Here is a 21,510-nt window from a genome sequence, read left to right as displayed (position 1 = left end):
ACATACAAATATTCCCTCACTCCATTCAAACTAGTACTGCTACTAAAGCTGTTCTGGGCCAAAAATGTGCACGCATCCTGTGCTGATCTGTGAATGACATAGGCTGGAAAGCGATCTATAATCATCTCATCTCATTAGCTGCACCGCTTATCCTCAGTAGGGTCGCGGGGGTCCTGGAGACCATCCCAGCAATCATCGGGCAGTTGGCAGGGGACACCCTGAACTGGTTGCCAGCCAATCGCAGGGCACACAGGGACAGACAACTCGCTCGCTCATTTACACCTAGGGACAATTTGGACCGGCCAATCCACCTGAAATGCATGTCTTTGGAATGTGGGAGGAAAACCGGAGTGCCCGGAGGAAACCCACGCAAGCACGGGGAGAACATACAAACTCCGCACAGTAAGTCCGGTAGCTGGATTTGAACCCACACTGGAGGTTCCCAAGACCTTAGAACTGTGCCGCGTTAACCACTGCGCCGCCGTGCTGCCCGATCTATAATCATATTTATTCCTATTAGTTTATTTAGTACTGTTTTTAATTTACTAGTTTTTCACCCTGCTATTAACTCATTCAGTGCCATAACGTAAAAATTTGTAATCAGAAGCATTGTCCCTCAGTGCCAAAATGTAAAAATATGTTTTTTAAATTGTGAGTATCAAGCCTCTGGGAATGGATTTAGTATGAAAAATCAAAGGGCAGAAGTGGTTTTAAATAGATCTTTGTCCACACATTAAGGGAGCCCCCACTTCCTAATATTGCTCCCTGTGTACAGCGATGGAAGTTGGTAGTGAAGCGTGAAGCAGTGTGTGAGAGAAACTAATACAGGGTTCCCTACAGCTTAAGGCAATTTAAAATCAATAATTTTCGAGATTTAATTAAGATCAAGTCGACAAAAAAAAACGAATTAAAACCAACAATAAAAACACACAGAAATATTTCTTGCACACAATACATCATGCCTCACACATATTAACCGTCATAGCTTTTAGCCATGACACAAAAACGAATTTTCAAAAAAATGTTTAACATCTGTTCTCCCCGTGCTTGCGTGGGTTTCCTCCGGGCACTCCGGTTTCCTCCCACATTCCAAAAACATGCATGTCAGGTTCATTGGCCAGTCCGAATTGTGAATGAGCGGGCGAATTGTCTGTCCCTGTGTGCCCTGTGACTGGCAACCAGTTCAGGGTGTCCCCTGCCCACTGCCCAAAGATGGCTGGGATGGGCTCCAGCACCCCCGCGACCCTACTGAGGATAAGCAGTGCAGATGATGGATGGATGGATGTTTAACATCTGCACAAAATGGAGCACGATACATTTTCCTAATATTTTTGTACTATGGCTATGGAGGCATTCGATTCTATTCATTTATAATTACCAAAACGACAAGGACATTTGGTCAAAACCTTCCCAAGCAAGATACTGTGGTTCTACTCGTGTCCTAAATTTCGTGAAGCTTGAGATGGAATAAATGTTTAACGCTTTTCCATGGCTGTGACGTCACTTGACGCCCCTGTTATTTGGGTTCCTCCCCATAGAAACGCGCCACCTATGGATCAGACGGGTGAACAACAGTCTGGGATGCGAACGTTTTCTTTTCTTTCATGTTCTTGACACAAAACAAGCATCAAGGCGCGGTTTTTTTAACGACTACCTTGTTTGGGTGTGTTTTCAGTCCAAGGTGAGCTCGGAAGCCACACCAGTCTTGCGAATCTTTCATAAAATCTCCCCTCTCCCCTTTTCCTTTGTCTTTTTTTTACGATAAGAATTTTACGACCACCTCATAGTGTTGCTTTGCTGGCCTAGCGCGTGCAGAAATCGAACGAATTCTTAACGATTATTTCCAAGAAAATCGCCAAGTATTCTGATGCACATGCATGCAACAGTCCAAGAAAAGATTGTTCAGAAAATGTTCCCAAAAATAAAGAAAGTCCTCCCTCTTAAAAAGCTTTTATTGTGGAACGAAAGTTGCCACGCTTACCGTTCCTATTCCCTGTCGCCTGGATCCAGCAAAGATGACGCGTGCATATAGCTCCAATGTCAGTTCAGTTCCGTGAGCCGGGCTAGATAGAGTCCATTTTCGGGGGAAACGAGAAGGATGAGACCGGTGTGCGGTCCCAGGGATGCGGTTGCGGTCGGGTGGGTAATGGTGTTAGCTGGACAGCCCGGAGCGTGAAGTACTCATTCATGAAGCATAAACCTCCGCTCGTTCCCGTGTGCGCGCCCCCGCTTTGTTTTGATGAAATGCACGCGATCCCGCAGCGGCACCATCTCGCACGCGCGTTAGTGTCTGTTTACGCAAGGAGGTGTGGCGTTGGAGTTTGTGTATGGTGGAGTAGTGTACTTTACGGGATGTTCGTGAACGCCCCAGGACCACATGCAAGTGGCACGCGCCCACTATTGTTTCTCTGTGCATGCGCGTTATATACGTAGTCCGTCTTCGACGTTTTACTTTAGTCCTTTTTTTTTTTTTTAATATTATACAGTAACATACCTGTCAACCTCCAGGGCTCCATGCCCTTACAAACTGTCGTATTTTCCCTTACAAAATACAAAATAATCTTACACCATCTTTTTTTTCAAACGTGTTTATTTATGTAGGTTAACATGTTATATTGTACATGTGTTTCGTGATATCATATGTATTGTTAATTAACATTTTGTCGTGAGATACTGAGTTCCTCGACATGAAGGAAGTTTATTATAAAGAAAAGTTCAAAAATGAAGAGGCTTGGACGTTCATTGTAGAAGGAAAAAATACATGCAAATATAATTAAGTGGAATTTTACTATTCAATTATGAATTCATTTTCTGCATCAAATTATTGTTGGTAATATACTGATTAAAGGGATAACCACAAACCTGTCTTTTTTCATTTTCTCCTTTTATACTTCCTTTTTTCTTAACTTCTTTATACAACATACCAATTCGTAATTTAATGCATCAAAGCAAGTGAGCCGTTTGAGAGCCGGCTCTCTTTAATGAGTTGAGCCGAAAAAGCCGGTTTTCTAAAAAGAGACGGACTTTCTTTCACTACACAACTACCACGGAAGGATGCATGTTGGGAAATCCCCAGGCGGCAGACGCATGCGCACAATAGCATCAAACCGCCAGCTTCGTTTGAAACGAAAAGAAAAAAAAACGATACCGAGATAGAGGCTACCGCGGCGAACTCGTTTGACTTGTTTGATTTGCCGTTTCGTGATAGTCGGTGTGTACCGGATGGTACCCATAATTGACAAATTTGCGTTTTTCCGTACAGATTTTCTCGTATGTCGTACACGTCTTAAAATGCATAATAAACGTACTTTGTACGGCAAAGCCGTACAGGTTGACAGGTATGCAATTAACTTATTGTTTTTATGTTTTTTTCAATGAATTAAGTTTGTTTGTTTTTACCGCTAAGAGTCGCTTATACTATTACGAGAAGTTGTTTTAAATTTTCTGGTTGAATAGTTGTTTTTTTAAACGTGAATACATTCTATAATCTCAGGTTTAAACTTCACAATCATCCTATTCAATCAATTGAAGGTGTTTTTTTATCTTGATTTAATGAATTAATTTTCTGTAATAACAAAAAGACGAAAACGTTGGCAAAAAAAGTTTCCTGCATAAAAATATTTTGTAAAATGAGCACGTTACGATTTATTTTCAAAGTTTTTCCATTGCCGTAACGGGGATGTTGACCCGACCAATGTGACCGCTATGTAGGCACGCTAGCTAGCAGGCTGCTCGGAGCGTTGACGTATCGAGTGTTCTGTGCAGCAGTTTTTCAACCTTTTTTTGAGCCAGGGCATTTTTTTTACATTGGAAGTATTTTGCAGCACACCACTAACCAAAAATGGAATAAAATGACACTGAACAGTATGTTTGATAACAATATAATTTATAATACCCCCAGTTTTTACAGCACAGACACTTGACAATGACATAATATTTGCAAAAAATGATTCATAAATGTTTTATAACATTTTAAAAAGTCACATTGGATTATTATCTAGTGTGTCGCGGCACAGTGGTTGAAAATCCCTGTGGATTCGACTACCGCTTTTGTGAGTTCTAGAGAATTCAATGCGTTTCCTCTTCTCACCACAGGGAGTAGTAGTGAGCTATTCAAAGCCAGTGACGACGAAGCAATATAGCCAAAGCAAGACTGCGCGCGCTTCTATAATTTTTAAATGTTTTGGAATACTTGTTGTTTTACTCGTTTAAATCTTACCTTTTTTACATAACACTTTTAAATATGTCTAAAATATCAGAGAAGGGAATGTCGCCTCCCACGCGCTTTGGCCAGGTATGAAAAAAAAACGTAACAAAGCAACTTTGAAGAGATTTTCTTGACAATTGTCACTGTGTATTCATATCAGCTTGTACAAAATGGAAGTTCATACATATTATCCTGCCCTGTTGTTATCAAATGCCAGGTTTGAACGTGCATCAAATTGGTACTTTTTCTCTTCCCACATCAGTTTGCTTACACAGCTGAAGAGCAGCAGGCTGTGCACAATGCACTGCGACAAAAGCTGGGGCCAGAATTTATCAGCACCAGACTGGCTGGAGGAGGACAGAAGGCAAGTTTTTTTGAAGATGGAAAATAAATTCAACTACTTGTGTAGTCTACAAGTACGGGTGCTTGAGATCCTTAAAAATGCTTGCATATGAATGAGATTTCATGGATTGAAAAGTGCCTAAATTTTAGGGTAAGGTGCTTGTGAATGCTTGAAATTGTTGCCATTTTTTTCAACGATTCTGCTTAACAATGCCGCCAACACTGCTCTCTGTTGGCTTCGCTTTGCCATTGCATTTTTTCTTCCCTCGTAATTAACGACAGCTTAGAGCAGCATTAGTTTGTATGGTATTTCCTACAGGTTGTATGCTACACATAAACGGGGCAATGTGAAATGTGTATTAGCACAAGGATTACATATCAATTATGGACATTTACTGTGGGCTATGCAATTAATTAAGGTAGTGTTTTCCAGTGGTAAATTGGAATGGGAAGAACTCTCTCCAATTAAAAAAGTAAGGCACATATTTCTGTCAATTTTACTTAACACCCGAATAGAGAGAGCTTTGTCTCAAAATAGAATATATTCACGATTTACTCACGATCTAAAAACATATATCTTGATAGTGTTGGGAATTAAACACATTCAATTGTACCGTTTACCTAATTATTCGAATTAGTTATTTGACTCCATTAACCAAACATAACCTTCATTCACCCAGCTATAAATGCTCTTTTCTTTTCGGGAAAATATGGGCAAGAGACCGGCATTTCCACACGGGGGCAGATTTATTTTCTTAAAGTATTTAACTAAGTGAATTCCATCGAATTAGCCGAATTATTGTTGAATTTGTCGAATTAGTCTTTGTCGAGCCTCCCTCTCGATTGTCCCTCGCGATCGATCTTCTGAAGTTCTTTTCACAAACTGGGGTGTCGGCCACCCCCATGGGCGGGCCGGGAACTTGATTTGATTTCACTTTTATTAGCGAAGGGAGCACTTAATTTGAATACACTTTATTAATACTTATAATCAAACACAAAACACTTCGCACCATCATCACATTAAAAACTTCACCGGTCCTGTGAAAAGCTAACAACAGAGTAATATGACTGATAATGCATTGTGTTTTGTCTTACTGTGGTATTATTTCATGACCAGGATTTAGAATCTTTCATATATAGAGGCAAGACATCACAACGAATCTTGTCACATAATCATTAATATGAGTTTTCGGCGCGAACCTTCAGTGACTCAACAGCTGTTCACGGTTCATGGATCTCTTATCCACCTTGGTTGTCTGACCACCACTTTCGGTGGTGTGTCTTGGGCAAGTACAGCATGGTGGCGGTCATTCCTCTATAATACGTTTTTATGGGAATGGGGTTAGCTCCCTCACATGAAACAGATAGCACCGGTTTAAATGGTTACCAGTGGCGAAACCAGCCTCCTGAATTGACTCGGATACAGCATCTCCATCTTCTGCTCACTTTTGTTTATCATTCTTAGAATTTCTGGTTCCTCATTGGTAAATTGTCACTAAAACATAGTCGATTCTTTTATCGGCCACTGGAAGGAATCCTCTAAGGTGGCGCCAGCAGACACCAGAGTTTCCCCTAAGGACAGCTGAAGTGCCTGCAGATCTGTCCTGAAAATAGCTGCATCATTGTGATTTTCTACTGGAATTTTTTGTGGTGGTTATTTCCTCCCACGTTCCAAAAACAGGCATGTCAGGTTAATTTGCCAGTCCAAATAATAACTAAGTCTGAATGAGCAGGTGAGTTGTCGGTCTCTGTGTGCCCTGCAATTGGCTGGCAACCAGTTCAGGGTGTCCACTGCCCGAAGATAGCTGAAGATGGGCTCCGGCACCCCACGCGATCCAAATGAGGATAAACATTGCAGAAAATTGAATGACTCTATTTAATTCTATTTCCAATAATTAATTTAATAATAAAATAGCAGTGTTGGGCCATGAGGCTAAGCCCTCTTAGCTGGCTTAAAAAGTATCTGAATCATGTGATGGTAATTATATTTTGTCCATCAATACTTGGTCATTAATGACCGATGCCGACAGTAATTCCAAATTGTTTGTTAACTTCCTTTCATTGCTTTTCCCCTATATGCGCTGCTCCCAGACATGTACATTTTCATCTTACCATTTAAGTATTACTCTTGCTAGGCTTAGAAATCTGCCAGTAGGACTGCAATGTTTTTTATACAGGCATCGCCGCAGCATAACATAACTTTGATTCTGTTGGTTTAGCCAATCAAATCTTCAACTGGTTCAAATATTGACGCTAAAGAACCTTGAGAAATGTTACCTCTTTCACAAACAGGGGGCAGTAATTCACCCAAATGATCGCGCCGTTTGACCACTGTACAAGCAAATACAGTATATTGTATTGATTTTATGGAATATTTTTCCAATGGGTGAAGGAGAAGAAGAAATTGATTTGATCCCAGATATACTGTCGAAGCCATTTTCAAGACAAACCTTTCGAGAAAGAGCTGGATATTGTTAAGAAATATCAACAGAGGGAAAAAAACGTTCAGCCCAGGAACAAAACGTGGTACATGACACGAAGGGAACTATGTGGAGCTTCTCTCCACGATTGCTATGAGAGGCACAAATTTATGTTACCACCTGTCCACTTATTTTTTTAAGTTTTTAGTGGGGCATTTGGCAAAATAGAATAGATGGTGATCACTGCTTTTGCTGAAGTAATGGGGAAAGAGATCAAAAGTTTGGGAATCAAGCACTGTTTGTCTCTGTAATGGTGAAAGAGACGACACATGAGAGTAATGGAGCTCAGCTACGTCACGGACTCTAGTGTCCAGGAGCGCTTCGTCAGATTTGGAAATGTTACCAGTGAGAAGCGAATGTCTGGGTAAAGTTTAAGAAATGCATATGAAAATGGGTGCCCTTTGCACTAATTAGTAACAAAAAGTTGCTCTCATTTTGGAAAAGTTTGAAGACCCCTGCTCATTAAACTATCCATGTTCACTGTTGAGACATTTAATGATAAAAATCCCCAGTACAAACTATAAACACCCGAAAACGCCAGCCAGGCACCTAGAGCAATTTGATTGTGTGATCAGTAGGGCCGGGCAAATCATTGCACATGTCGCATCCTTCCCTTAAGTCATTGAGCAGAGTTTTTTTGTAAATTTGTCGCAAAATGCTGCAAATGAGATGGATACCAATGTTTTAAACTTCAAGATGTCTGTATTCATCTTATTTGCAGTATTTTGTGACAAACTTCCTAAAGAACTCTGCTTGCACATTGTTTTGTGGACAAAAGTGACTGTAAACAGTAGCTCAGGAGGTAGAGGTCGCAGGTTCGATTCCTGTCTCTCGAGTTGAATGTCAAAGTGGCAATACATGGGAGACCTGGGCAAGACGTGGAACACCTAATGCCCCCGATCAGCAGGTATCTGTGTGTGATCGTGTTGCTTGAATGTGTAAGTGTGAAGCAAATTGTAAAGTGACTTAAAAAACATGATATAAATACAGACCATTTACCATTCATAGATCTTGAATAACTGCGCCTGACAAATTGTAGATATAAGTCTATTTGTTGTTATGCAACACAGGCTCTATCGTTATTTTTTCATAGATTTTTATGAAATCATCAAACATCAGAAATGTGCGGAAGAAGTAGCTTTTGTCTGGAGAGCATATTTGGTGGTTTTGTTGAAGTTTGTCTACAAACATTTAGTGACTTAACGGCTGTACAAGGCGTTAAAAAGTCCATCTCCTTGAAACCGATAAATGAAAGGTAACTACGGGTATTTGATTGTTGCAGGTATGCTACATCGAGGGTCATCGTGTGATCAGCCTGGCCAACGAGATGTTTGGATACAACGGCTGGTCTCACTCCATCTCGCAGCAGACTGTCGGTACTGTATGCGTCTCGTATCTGTTGCCATAGTAATGCGTTTCCGTGACAACCGGCGCCACCGTGTTCCTGTATCTGCACCAACAGAGACTCCTGTTTGCCTTTGTAGACTTTGTAGACCTGGTTAACGGAAGGTTCTACGTCGGAGTCAGCGCCTTCGTCAAAGTGCAACTTAAGGTGGGGAATGATTTGCAAACGGCCTAACCACCCTGACAAAGCCTTGCGAAAGTATTGTACCCAAGACCCCCCTCTCCCCAAGAACTTTTTAAAATATTGCCATATTTCAGGGTTCAAATTTAGAGATAAAAAACAAATATTTCATAAGGATCTACAACATCTAAGACAACCCATCCATCCATCCATTATCTGCACCGTTTATCCTCAGTAGGGTCGCGGGGGCGCTGGAGCCTATCCCAGCTATCTTCGGACAGTGGGCAGGGGACACCCTGAACTGGTTGCCAGCCAATCGCAGGGCACACAGGGACGGACAATTCGCTCGCTCATTCACACCTAGGGACAATTTGAACTGGCCAATTAACCTGACATGCATGTTTTTGGAATGTGGGAGGAAACCGGAGTGCCCGGAGGAAACCCACGCAAGCAGGGGGAGAACATGCAAACTCCGCACAGGAGGTTTGATCTCACGACCTCAGAAATGCACCACCGTGCTGCCCCCATGTAAGACACAATCGTGAAAAAACAAATGTATTCAATGTTTTATACTGTGGTAACAAATACAAAATTGACAAGTAGACGCTGCAAAAATATTAGCCGCCTTTGAGGTAATACTTTGTACAACTTCCTTTTGTTGCGATCACAGCCACAAGTCTTTTTAGTTTTGCCTCTATCAATATTGCACATCTTCAAACAAATATTTGCCCATTTTTCCTTACAAAACAGCTCAATTTCCTTAAGGTTTAAAGGTAATGGATTGTGCACAGTATCTTTCAGATCTTTCCACAAATGCTATGTGGCTTTGCACTCAGCCCAACAAGTTAAATTTTGGTCTTGTTTGACCAGAGCACCTTGTTCCACTTGTTATCTGTGTCTCCCATAGAGCTTCTTGCAAACGACAAACGGTATTCTTTCAGAAAGGGCTATTATTTTTGCCACTCTTCCATAATGGGCAGATTTATACTGAGTACGACGAATAGTTGATTTATGCACAGATTGTCCCAACTCTGCTGTGTATGCCTGCAGGTCATCTAATGTGATCATGGGCCACCTAGCTGCTTTTTCGAATAGTTTTGGCCTTTGGCGTTGTAGCAAAGCTGTGCAAAGTAAACCACGATACAAGGAGGGATTACTGTATTGTGATTCCAGGTGCAGAAAAGTGTCATTTTTGCATGCTGTATTTTTCAGGATGGCGCCTTCCACGAGGATATTGGCTATGGAGTAAGCGAGGGGCTAAAGTCAAAGGCTTTTGCCTTAGAGAAGGCAAGAAAGGAAGCGGTCACTGACGGAATGAAGAGAGCACTCAAGTAAACAGTGAACTGTACTAATTTTGACCCGTTTCCATTCTTTTGACCCGATCTATTTTTGTTTTTTTACATCCAGGTGTTTCGGGAACGCCCTCGGAAATTGCATCCTTGACAAAGCCTACCTTCAAGCAATAAACAAGATCCCCAAGCAGGTAAACAGACATAACTTCATGCTTTCACTCTGTGTTGATGAAACGTATTCACAAATGTCATTGATATGGTTACGGGTTACCTGTTGAAAAATGTAATTAGTAACGTAATCTGAGTACCGTAATATTGCAGTAATGTGACTTGATTACTATAAATAACCAATACCAAATATGCTAATCAAAGACAAAGTAAACACTGTTACATGTATTCCGTTACTGCCCAAGCTTACTTGTATGTTACTTGAATCCTGGATCCATAATGACTTTGGGACTGTCATTGAAAAATGAAAGGCCTAAAAAAAATTAGATACTTAATTTGCACAGACTGGCTAAAAAGGTACAATGTATGAAATAATATATGACAGGCTTATTACCAGATGCTTATTTTAAGTGTTTTGTTTATTCAATTCTCATAAATCGACAAAGAAACTAAAGTGCTTGAAAAAAATCATTCAAGCAACCAAGCATTAAAGAAGAAAAACTGTTGAGAGATCTAAAATGCAAATAAGTTAATTGTACTTTAAATAGAGTGGTTGGTTATGATAAAGAATAACTAGCTTGATTGCACTGCACATACTCGCGCTCCCCTTTTATGGAAATACATGTTTTAAGCTTTTATTTGATGATGATGCTGCAGTAGTTGGCACAGTCTAATGCAGGGATGTCAAACTCAATTGCACAAGGGGCCAAAATTCAAAACACACTTAAGATCGCGGGCCAACCAGGATAAACATTTATTGAACACACTTAAACTGAATGTTTTTGGAACATAAATATGAATAAAAACAGACAAGAAAATTCAGTTTAAACCTTAAATCACTTATAAAGTATTTATTATTTTGCCCTAAATAAAAATATATTGTTAAATTATACAACTTAGAATTTAACTTAAACAACTTAACATTAAAATAACATTCAAATTCCTTTGCTCCTTTGTCAATGTATATATAAAAAAAAACTTAAATATCGCAAAAGATTTTGCTCTACTTAATATCTCCTGTCAAAAGTAGAAATATGAAAATGCTACACAAATTATTTTGTAAAAACGTCACAACATTCTGAGAACAGGGAGCCTGATGTGCTTACCTTTTGGCGCAGATGAAAAAATAAACAAAAGGAAGAGAAAAAAAGAAGGAAAAATTCTGAAAAAAAGCCATAAAAAAGAAAAGAAAGAAACAAAGGAAAAAAAGTAAATAGAGAACAAAAAGAAAAAAGTAACAGCTAGGAAAATATAAACACAATGAGTTTTTTTTAAAGGAATTTAAAAAAAAAGAGAAAAAAAAACAGGGAAAAAGAAGAAAAAGTTTGTGTTGCATTCAAATAATTTCCAATTATACCAAGTCAATCTTATAATCAATACAAGGAAAAAAAATGAAAATCTTGTGAAAGAATTGTTGTAAAAACCAATGACGTTTGTAGGCCGTAAAACCTTTGCAATAATACATTAGTCAATTCATTCAAAAGTGAAACATTTTTTTGCATTGCCGGAAACCCAGCAAAATGTAACTTAATGTCAAGTTTTGGACATGTTTGATAATGATTTAGTTGCCACATTTGGGGTTGCTCTTGCTCACCGTTGTTTCAAGCTTTGCTCACTGACTTTGTGTGAATGCTCATACCCGTGGAAAATTACAGGGAACATTGCTTACGAACCATATGCACTATTGAAAAGGGCCACGAGCCATAGGTTCTCGTACCGAGTAATCATCTTACACAACTTGAAATGCCCTTTGAAGAATGTTTGGCTGCCATCTTACTACCACAGACGCTCATGTGGGAACTTTACAAATGTAGCTTGTCCTGGTGTTGCTTTTTGCACTTAACGGCCACTTAACTTTTATTGCTGAGCATGGCGTGTGATGATCGCCAAATCCTATAACTTGGGTATCTTTGACTTTTTCCCCACTGTTTTCTTCTCTAGCCACTCATGATAGTTACTTGGCAGGCTACTGTATAGCTTAGGCTCTTTTGTTACTGTTAGCGTAACAATGTAAATAAAGATTTGAAGAGCTCGTCAAGCAAGCCAACATGGCTGAGTTCTGAGACTCAGGGTCCCAACGCTTGACAAAAACCTGGTTTGCATTTTGCAATCTTCCACTAGACTTTTTATGAGCACCTCCCGCTAGTTAGCCACTTACACCAGCTCTGACCGACTCCAGCAATTCGCCTGGTCTGCGTACATCCACCTGGCTTTTGTCGTTGCTCGCGGGGGGTTAACAATACCTTTTCAGTGTTCTCGTTTGCCCGCGTCCCTGTGTCCTAGACGCATTATTTTTGCCGAGGACGCATCGTGTCAAATCAACGTGCGTCCCCGGGACGCAACTTTTTTGACACGTAATTGTCATAATCATTTTTTAACAAAGATTTACCGCACTCTGACAGATCGTGGCGGGAGATAAACAAGAGCCAAAACACAGGAAAAACGGAGATTCGCAGACGGACCGACAAAAGGCGACTGTCAGGACAGCGTTTAAATACTGACAGGGAGCCCATCTGTCACGGGTGGGGCCAATTGGGTGCCATGGCAACCGTGACAGAAGCTAGGGTTACACAGCGATGGCAACAGTGACACATCACTGCTGTTTACAATATTATCGGTTGTTAGCAGTGTTCTCGTTTGCCCGCGTCCCCGCGTCCTAGACGCATCATTTTGGCTGGGGACGCATAGTCTCGAATCAACGTGCGTCCCCGGGACGCAATTTTTTTGACACAAAATTGACAATATTACCCGATTACTTTTTTTTTTTAAACAAGGATTTATCGCACTCCAAACTTTTCGTCAGGCAGATCCGCCATTGTTGTTTTGGTCTCGCGGTTCGAGTTTTCGTCTGCACGCTGATCTCCAGTTCGAGTTGTGTAGTGAAAGTCCGTCTCTTTTTGGAGAACCGGCTTTTTCGGCTCAACTCATTTAAGAGCCGGCTCACTTGCTTTGATGCATTATATTACGAATGATTATGTTGTATAAAGAAGTTAAGAAAAAAAAGTATAGAAGGAGAAAATGAAAAAAGACAGGTTTGTGGTGATCCCCTTTAATCAGTATATTACCAACAATAATTTAATGCAGAAAATGAATTCATAATTTGAATAAGAAAATGTATTATTCTACTTAATTTGCATGTATTTTTCCAAGCGACTTCATTTTTGAACTTTTTTTAATAATAACAGGGATGTGATTGAGGTGAGGAGAAAAAGTCTGAAACCTAGCCGGGGGTTTGGGGGCCCAGGGCAGAGCCCAGTGGGGGGGCGACGCCCCCCCCAAAGCTCCTGGGTTTTAAGCAATTTACTTGTCCTAAACCATGCTTAAATTAATAATTTAACATCTTTAGAAGATTTAAATAACAAAATAATTTGCCCACATACCTGATTTTTTTTTGTAAATACTGCAAGGTCAGTTCAAATGCAGTTCAGACCCTGCAGCTTGTGCAACGATGTGGCCAATTTATGCAATCTTTCTAACGGCCACCAGGGTGCGCCAGAGCAATAAAGGAAAGAGTGAGACAGTCTGATTTGTTTGCTACGCAAGTGAAAAAGTCGGAATTCCGACTATAGTCGGAAAAATCTCATCCCTGTAATAAACCTCATTCATGTCGAGCAACTCAGTGTCTCACAACAAAATGTTCATTAACAATATATATGATATAAGGAAACACATGTACAATATAACATGTTCAACTACATCAATAAACATGTTTGAAAAAAAAAAAAGATTATTTTGTAAGGAAAAATACGACAGTATGTAAGGGCATGGATCACACAAAATTTTGGGGACCCATAGATCTCTGTTGGGACCCATAGATTTTTGAGCATGCGAGTCCCCGGGACCCATCACTTTTCACAGGTCAAATGTCACTGTCTTCTATTCATGATGCGAGGTATCGTCACTGGGCGTCGACTTCCGACTCTCACCTGGCGAGAAATCATGCATTCTCTCCTTTCACCACAATAGCCACTGCCCGCGCTGGATCTCGCCCAGACCAAGCGCTCTGAAAGCGAGCCATCCGTGGAGAAGGCTCGTTTTTGCAGCCTATCGCGGGAGGCGAGAGCAGAGCCTGCCGTTGAGGCGCTTCCGACGCTCATCGCCAACAACCTGAGGGAGAGCGACACCAACATTCCTAAGGCGGACGCTCAAGACATCCAAAGTGATGGGGAAAGCTCAAGGTAAAAAATAAGTCATCTGCAGCTGTGTTCTGGGGCCTCATTCTTAAAAGTCTACGCACTGTTGGGAATTAAACACATTAAAAAGGTAGCGTTTACCAAATTATTCGAATTAGTTATCTGACTCCATTAACCAAACATAACCTTCGTTCACCCAACAATGCATGCTCTTTTCTTTTTCGGGAAAATATGGGCAAGAGACCAGTATTTCCACACGGGGCAGATTTATTTTCTTAGAGTATTTAACTAAGTGAATTCCATCGAATTAGCTAAATTATTGTCGCTCGAGGCTTCCTCGAGCCTCCTTTTCGATTGGCCCTCTCGATCGATCTCCTATCTCCTGAAGTTCTGTCTTCTGAAGTTTTTTTTCACAAGCTGGGGTGTCGGCTTCTCCCATGGGGCGTGCTGACTCCTCCCATGGGCGTGCCGACTCCTCCCATGGGGCGGGTCAGGTGCTAGCTTAACCACATCCTCGCTGAAAGGCGTCGCGATATATCAGCAATGCGCTTCTCAAAACAATGCCTGACGTCCTTGTGCGTCTGGCTTTCTCCGTCAGATTCCTGTTATCAACAGAACTAAACAAAACATTCGCATTCGGAACGGCGCGACCTGTCATTGACCGTAAGCCTTCTCTGTGAAAAATCTTCATTGCATTCAATAAATTTAACTTGTATAAAATCCCTTAGAGTCAAATAAATAAAATATAAAATCCTTCAGTCAAGTCAAGTCAAATTTATTTATATAGCCCTTAATCACAAAAATGTCTCAAAGGACTGCACAGGATTACAATGACACAATTACCTGATCTTAAATCAGCACGCACAAAACATCGACTTTCCGGGAGCACACACTAAAACAAAACATCCCGTGCCTCACTCTTTCTGCACAATAAAAGAAATGTTCAAAATAAAAGCTCTGTTTAGGTAAGACGCCTGAATTACATTTGTACTGTAAATGTTGCTCGTTTTGTTAATATTTAAAAGAGGAAAATGAGAGGACCATCGTCATCTGGTTCGTCAGGCCCAATTGGTTCTGGCGCCATGGGGCGGCAGTGGCTCAGGAGGTAGAGCGCTCGTCTTGGGATCAAGAGATCACAGTTCGAATCCTGGCTCCTCCTCTGTGTTACATGTCGAAGTGTCCTTGGGTAAGACACTGAACCCCTAATACCCCCAATATGCAGGTTAGCGCCTTACATGGCTGCATGGCCGCTATTGGGAAATGTGAAGCACACTGTAAAGCGCTTTGGGAAGTCTTGACTTGAAAAGCGCTATAGAAATGCAGATCGTTTCATTTCATTTTACCTGCCAGTTCTCCTCCGTGGGGTTGAGCTCCAGGGTTGCCTTTCCCCCAGTTATCGCACACACACTCTTGCATTGTCGGGCGATCGCAGTCTTGCCTTCCACTCTAACGTCGGGCCACTTCTTCCTTATTTCTGCCACGGTCCGGCATTCTTATGGAAAACTGTTGACAGCATCTGCCACATGCTGCCACTCCTCTGCCTTTTTGGCATTTTAATGCCAAAGCCAAACCCCCTAAAAAAAAATGGGTTCTGACCAACGTTCCCTGTAATTTTCCTTACGGGTCTGAGCGTTCACACAAAGTCGGTGAGCAACGCTTGAAACTACAGTGAGCAACGGCAATCCCAAGTGTGGCAAATCAATATCAAACATGTCCAAAACTTGACATCAAGTTACATTTTGCTGAGTTTCCGGCAATGCAAAAATTCTTTTCACTTTTGAATGAATTGACTCATGTATTATTGCAAAGGTTGTACGGCCTACAAACGTCATTTGTTTTTACAACAATTCTTTCACAAGATTTCCATTTCTTTTTTTTTCCTGGTATCTTTTGTTGCATAATACTAACATTTCTGGGGGGTTATTTAGTCTGTTGCACGATACAGAACTGTATTTAATCAAAATTTTTTAGTGGAAGTACAATGTTGGCAACAAGATTGACTTGATATAATTGGAAATTTAAATGCAACACAAACTTTTTCTTCTTTTACCCTGTTTTTTTTTCTTTTCTTTTTTAATTCCTTTAAAAAAAATCATTGTGTTTATTTTTTCCTAGCTGTTACTTTTTTCTTTTTGTTCTCTACTTTTTTCCCTTGTTTCTTTCTTTTCTTTTTTTTCTGGCTTTTTTTCAGAATATTTCCCTTTTTTTTCTCTTCCTTTTGTTTCTTTTTTCTCAGCTTTTCACTACTTTTTAATTTTGGTATTTTTTCCTTTTTTGTTCTATTTCTCCCCCTTTAAGTCATTTTGTGCACAGTTTTACATAATATTTGGTCGTGTAGGGATAAAAGAAGCAAAAACAACCTGAAGAGCCGTTTGGGACCCGAAAGAGCCGGTTCTCTTTAGTGAGCCGAGCCAAAGAAGCCGGTTCTCAAAAAACTCTACTGACTTTACTCAACTTCGTTCTACTTCGACCTTGACTTCAAAATACCGCATTTAAAACACAGCGTCAGGGGAACCCTTGTATTTTTACCTTCATGCACTGTAACTTTGACTTGAGTTGCTTCTTAATCAGCAATTTTGAGCCCTGATTTTTGTGAGCTGGCTAGATTTCCTTGTGCGCGGAAAAGCTCTGGGCAGTACGCAATTGCGCACACACGCAGCTTAGAGGGAACATTGGTTCTGACTATCCACCTCACCCACAAGAACCGCCACTTTACACTGTGTGAATTAGAACTTTCTGGTTATTTTTTTCGCGTTTGGTACGTTTAAATATTCATTATAGGGACCATTTTTTTTCGGTTGGGCACAGAACGTGTAGGGTTCCTCCCCACAGTCATGCAGATATGTCTCAAAATATTCCACATGTATCCTTTCAAGGGAATACCCCCTGCCTTTTATAGGCATAAAGGGACTGATCCCTCATGTGTGCCAACTTTGGAGTTCATTGTGATTTATAAAGAGAAACAGGCAAATGAGGCTCAGATGTGATTGGACAAAAACAAAGGTCTAGGTAAAATAATCTTATTTTGTACCGTGGTGCTTTCATGGTCTCAGACAGGCGTCGGCGGAAACGCCGTCCGATTCGCACACGGATCCCAAGCAGTTGCGCAAGCAGCGGCAGCAGCAGCTCCAGCAGCAGTTCCGCAAGGAGATGGAGGCCAAGCAACTTCTGCAAAAGCAGGATAACATCAAGACGGAGAACGGGGAGCTCGTCCTTGGCGAAGGAGGTGACGCTTTCATTTAGTTCAGGGGTCTCAAACTCAATTGAGTCGGGGGGGCCGCTGAAGCTAGGACCCGGGTGAGGTGGGGACAAATGGGATCTTCCACAAAAGGGACAGTGTTTTTTATTTGTCCAGTAGATCCCGATGCCATGTGTAGAGCAACCGAAAATGAGTCCAAGAAAGACTACAGACTATGGAGAGTCGTTACCCAGTTTTTCACAATGAAAAACAAAAAGAGAAAGTTTTTTTTTTCCCAAACTGAAACAAACGTGAAGAATAAATTTTAAAGAGAAAGGAAACTGGAATAGAAAAAGTACGGGAAAATAAAGCAAAACAAAAAGAAAATGGAAAGAAAGAAAATAATTAACAAGTGTCAGGTTTAACCCAACACTTGTAACAAAAACCTGCATACAAAAGACACAGAGAATTGTGTATGGTTTACTTGCAAGGAGAATGACAGAAGATTGCTTCAGTGACAATCCTCCTCTCACTCTGAAGCAGTCTCCCCTCTGCTTGCCTTTTTATTTAGAAAGCAACACCCTAGTTACAAGGTGGCTTCGACTGCTAAGGGGAAAGGGGTGCGTTTGAAGGTTAAATGTTCCAGTTGAAACCAGTTCTTGCACAACAATTTGTTATTTGTATTGTGACTGATTAACTCTCTTTACGCTATCTTCAGGAAAGAACCTTGGCCTGCGGTCAAATCTGTAACTGATTCATACCGTTAGTTTTTGCCAGGGTGCAGTGGAAAACTTTTAGTGTGAGAACATCTTATTTTGTAAGCACAATATTTCAAGCAAACATATAACACACATAGATTATAGTAAAGTTGAATAACTTATGTACATTATTCCAACAAGAAGAAAAGACAAAAACGAAACAAATTCAATTTTCTCTCCTTTTCTTTTTATTTTTCGATTCGTTTTTTTTTTATTTTACTTTTTTCATGAGCATTACTTTTTGTCTTATTTGATTTGATTTTCATTTTTTTCTATTCTTTTTTTTTAGTCCTTTTTTCTTTGTAGTCAGACGCGTTTTGGTGATTTTGGGTCTCCTTCCCTTGTGCTTTTGCCCTCGTTTTCAGTGGCACGACCGAATACCGTGACATCTAGTAGGAAAATTATACACACTGTCCTGTTAACTTTCATATTAAGGCGAGGGCCTCAAACTGTCATCCTGGGGGGCGCAATTGGCCCCCAGGCCGTGAGTTTGAGACGCCTGCTTGAGCTCAAATCCCTAGATTGCAATCTTCCTTCTTATTTTTCTGCAGATGATCCCGACCTCTGGAACTTCACCCTAAACGGGACGGAGGAGCCGGTCTTCCCGAATACGCCCAGCCGCCACAAGATGGAAACGCGGAGCAGGACCCCGCAGAGGAACGCCGTTACAGCGCCCCAGAGGCCAAATTCCGGACATTTGGGAACACATCAAGGCGGAACTTCGCTTAATACCAAACAAGGTGAGGAGAATGGTAAATGTCTGTCCCAGGGGTTTCATACTGTGCAGCCCATCCACAGAGCATCGACATGAGGATCCGTAGACCTGTTTCACAGGGTTCGTACGGGTGCTTGAAATCATTGAAAATGCTTGGATTTTGAGTTGAGTTATCAAGGACAGGAAATGCTTGAATTTTGAGTGAATTGTTTGAAAATGCAGTCTGACTCTATAGACCACGCAACAAATGACGAAAAAAGGGGTGTGAAAATAACTAGCTCTTGTGGCTTGTCATATGCAAGGTTGGGTAGGGTTACTTTGACTGGATTACTTTCAATGACTTTTGGATTACTCCAATACCAAATATGCTCATAAAAGAAACTAAATCAGAATAAAATGATGACTCACAAAACGCGGTAAGCTTTCTCTCCTGGCTTTGATCTCCGGCAAAACTAACATAAAATGCGACAGAAACAAAATGCTTGCCGACATCATTTTTGCCGTTCCACGTATTCCGTCACAAAATTGAGTCATTTCAATATCATTACAATTGTTATATCATGGGTAATATAAGCATTTTGCTTCTTACTACCACTTTTCGAACATATTACAGTATGTAACGTTATTTTGTTGTTAAATTATTGTTTTTGTTCAGTTTTTATTTTGATGTTCGAATAAAGTTGTCATTCATTTCATTCATTCATCCCACGAAAAGTATCCGAGTACTCCCTTAGTATCGCTATTGGAATGGAATAGCCCAGCTGATGTATTATCAAAGGGGCCTCCTGTGACTGAAGCCATCATTTTGTGTCCACCTTCCAGTTCAAAGTCCACAACGAGCACGGCAGTTTATGAAGAAACGAAGACTGGACACCTGACGGGTGACCTCCTTCTTTTATTTTTTGTGATTGTTCAAAACGTTCGCCGCTTTTGCAGTTTTTCCAGGAATAAAAATTCAGAATGTCGCTTGAATAAATGGCCGTCGGCTGAGCAGTGTTGTGTTTCAGGGAGCAAGATATTGAAGGGATACTGACTTAGACTATAGAGCGCACCTGATTATAAGCCGCACCTACCACCTTTTAAGAGGGAAACAGATTTTGTACATACACAAGCCGCACCTGTATATAAGCCGCATGCGCCCACATTTAAACATGTAACACAAACACCAAATTAACCCAAACCCGACTTCAAGTCCCGCGATTGAAACTAAATGCCCTTCATTAAAGTCCACAGTCCAAAAATCACAGCCGGCAAAATGAACGGAAAATGATATCGGTACTTAAGGTTTGATGCAGACCTGCAGAGTCCGGGTCCCGTTGAAAGTAATCCAAGGAAAAAATTGTATATTTCCAAAGGTAAGGGTGGGAAAAATATATCAGATGAACACATTTACTCACGCAGGGCAGTTAATGGTAGCAACACTCGAGCGCCGCTAGCGTCCGTTAAAAAAATAACATAAATTGGCTGCATGACTGAATAAGCCGCAGGGTTGAAAGTTAGGGAAAAAAGTAGCAGTTTATAGTCCGGAATTTACGGTAATCTGTAATAACCAGGGTTGGATAGGGTTGCTTTAACTGGATTACTTTCAATTACTTTTGGATGACTCCAATACGAAATATGCGAATAAAAGACAAAAGAAACTAAATATGAATAAAATGATGACTCACAACACGTGGTAAGCTTTCTCTCCTGACTTTGATCTCCGGCAAAACAAACATCAAATGCGACAGAAACAAAATGAAAAGAAATCCAAACAGCTTGCCAACATCATTTTTGCCGTTCCATGTATTCCGTTACTCCCCAAGCCTGCACAAAATTGAGTCATTTTATTCATATTTAGTTTCTTTTGTCTTTTATTAGCATATTTGGTATTGGAGTCATCCAAAAGTACCGTAAATTCCGGACTATAAGCCGCTACTTTTTTCCCAAACGTTCAACCCTGCGGCTTATACAGTGATGCGGCCAATTTATGTAATTTTTCTAACAGCCGCCAGCGCCAGCGGCGCTCAAGTACAAAAGGTAAGATTTAGACCGCTGGAATATATGTGCCGAGGAAGACTGCAACTTCTTAGCTTGTGCACAAATTAAACTTACCCTCATCATGCAAATTGCAAAAAGAAAGGCACATGACGCAGCTTTCAAGCTAAACGCAATCGAGCAGTCCGATAAAGAAGGAAACAGAGTTATTGCACGTAAACTTTACTTTGCGAGCGTGTTGCTAGCGTGTATTTGAATATGGGAGCGTGGGACGCTGTCTTTATGATAAAGTCTCTTTTCCATACTGAAGGAAGACGACTTGGATGATGTCAGTTATAAGGAGGAAGATGAGGACGGTTTACCGTGGTTTTTAAAAGTACGGTATATTTTTTTAACAAACCCGTTTACTGTTTGGCGAGCGTGTTGCTAGTAGCGTGTTGCTAGCTGTCACAGTCACGGTTTGGGATGAAAGTTATATTATTATTAAAGCTTTGAAAAGTCTTTCGGTGTACCGTCTTTCTTTGTAAATATGTGTAACCATGTATTATATGTATTTGCAACTGTATATTTTTGTAATGTATTTATTTTAGAGACTTATTCTGAGTTTTCCACGGGCGAATCAAAAAGAAGGGGCGAAAACAACGGGGGCTGACAGGAAGTGGAGTAAAGGTGAGACGTGTTTGTGGACGCAGCGGACAATAGTGGATATATATTTTTCCCACCCTTACCGTTGGA

At 40.7% G+C, this 21,510-nt stretch overlaps 2 protein-coding genes across 2 annotated transcripts in view; one reads left to right on the top strand and one right to left on the bottom strand.

Moving 5' to 3' along the window:
- Nucleotides 1-2,211, bottom strand: part of prr5a (proline rich 5a (renal)) — a 38,619-nt gene extending 36,408 nt beyond the window's left edge. The window contains exon 1 of the mRNA XM_088339605.1: nucleotides 1,982-2,211. The gene's annotated coding sequence lies outside the window, so the exon portion shown is untranslated. The remainder of the gene's footprint in view (nucleotides 1-1,981) is intronic.
- A 1,903-nt stretch (nucleotides 2,212-4,114) lies between these two features.
- Nucleotides 4,115-19,778, top strand: rad52 (RAD52 homolog, DNA repair protein). Its single transcript, XM_088339606.1, has 10 exons — nucleotides 4,115-4,294; nucleotides 4,470-4,571; nucleotides 8,312-8,405; nucleotides 8,514-8,581; nucleotides 9,767-9,885; nucleotides 9,962-10,037; nucleotides 13,981-14,192; nucleotides 17,201-17,373; nucleotides 18,635-18,823; nucleotides 19,621-19,778. Exons 1-10 carry the CDS (start codon nucleotides 4,244-4,246, stop codon nucleotides 19,674-19,676), a joined length of 1,140 nt encoding a protein of 379 aa, XP_088195732.1. The 5' UTR covers nucleotides 4,115-4,243; the 3' UTR covers nucleotides 19,677-19,778.
- The last annotated feature ends 1,732 nt before the right edge of the window (nucleotides 19,779-21,510 follow it).

Source organism: Urocampus carinirostris, chromosome 7 (genome assembly GCF_059441175.1).
Source record: "Urocampus carinirostris isolate Australia breed hairy pipefish chromosome 7, RoL_Ucar_1.0, whole genome shotgun sequence".
NCBI lineage: Eukaryota > Metazoa > Chordata > Actinopteri > Syngnathiformes > Syngnathidae > Urocampus > Urocampus carinirostris.
This window is presented reverse-complemented; position numbering and strand designations above follow the sequence as displayed.

Coding starts and splice junctions, on each gene's coding strand:
- rad52 (XM_088339606.1), top strand. CDS start 4,244: ATGTCTAAAATATCAGAGAAGGGAATGTCGCCTCCCACGCGCTTTGGC. Junction 4,295..4,469: donor CTCCCACGCGCTTTGGCCAG/GTATGAAAAAAA, acceptor TTCCCACATCAG/TTTGCTTACACAGCTGAAGA. Junction 14,193..17,200: donor AGTGATGGGGAAAGCTCAAG/GTAAAAAATAAG, acceptor TCATGGTCTCAG/ACAGGCGTCGGCGGAAACGC.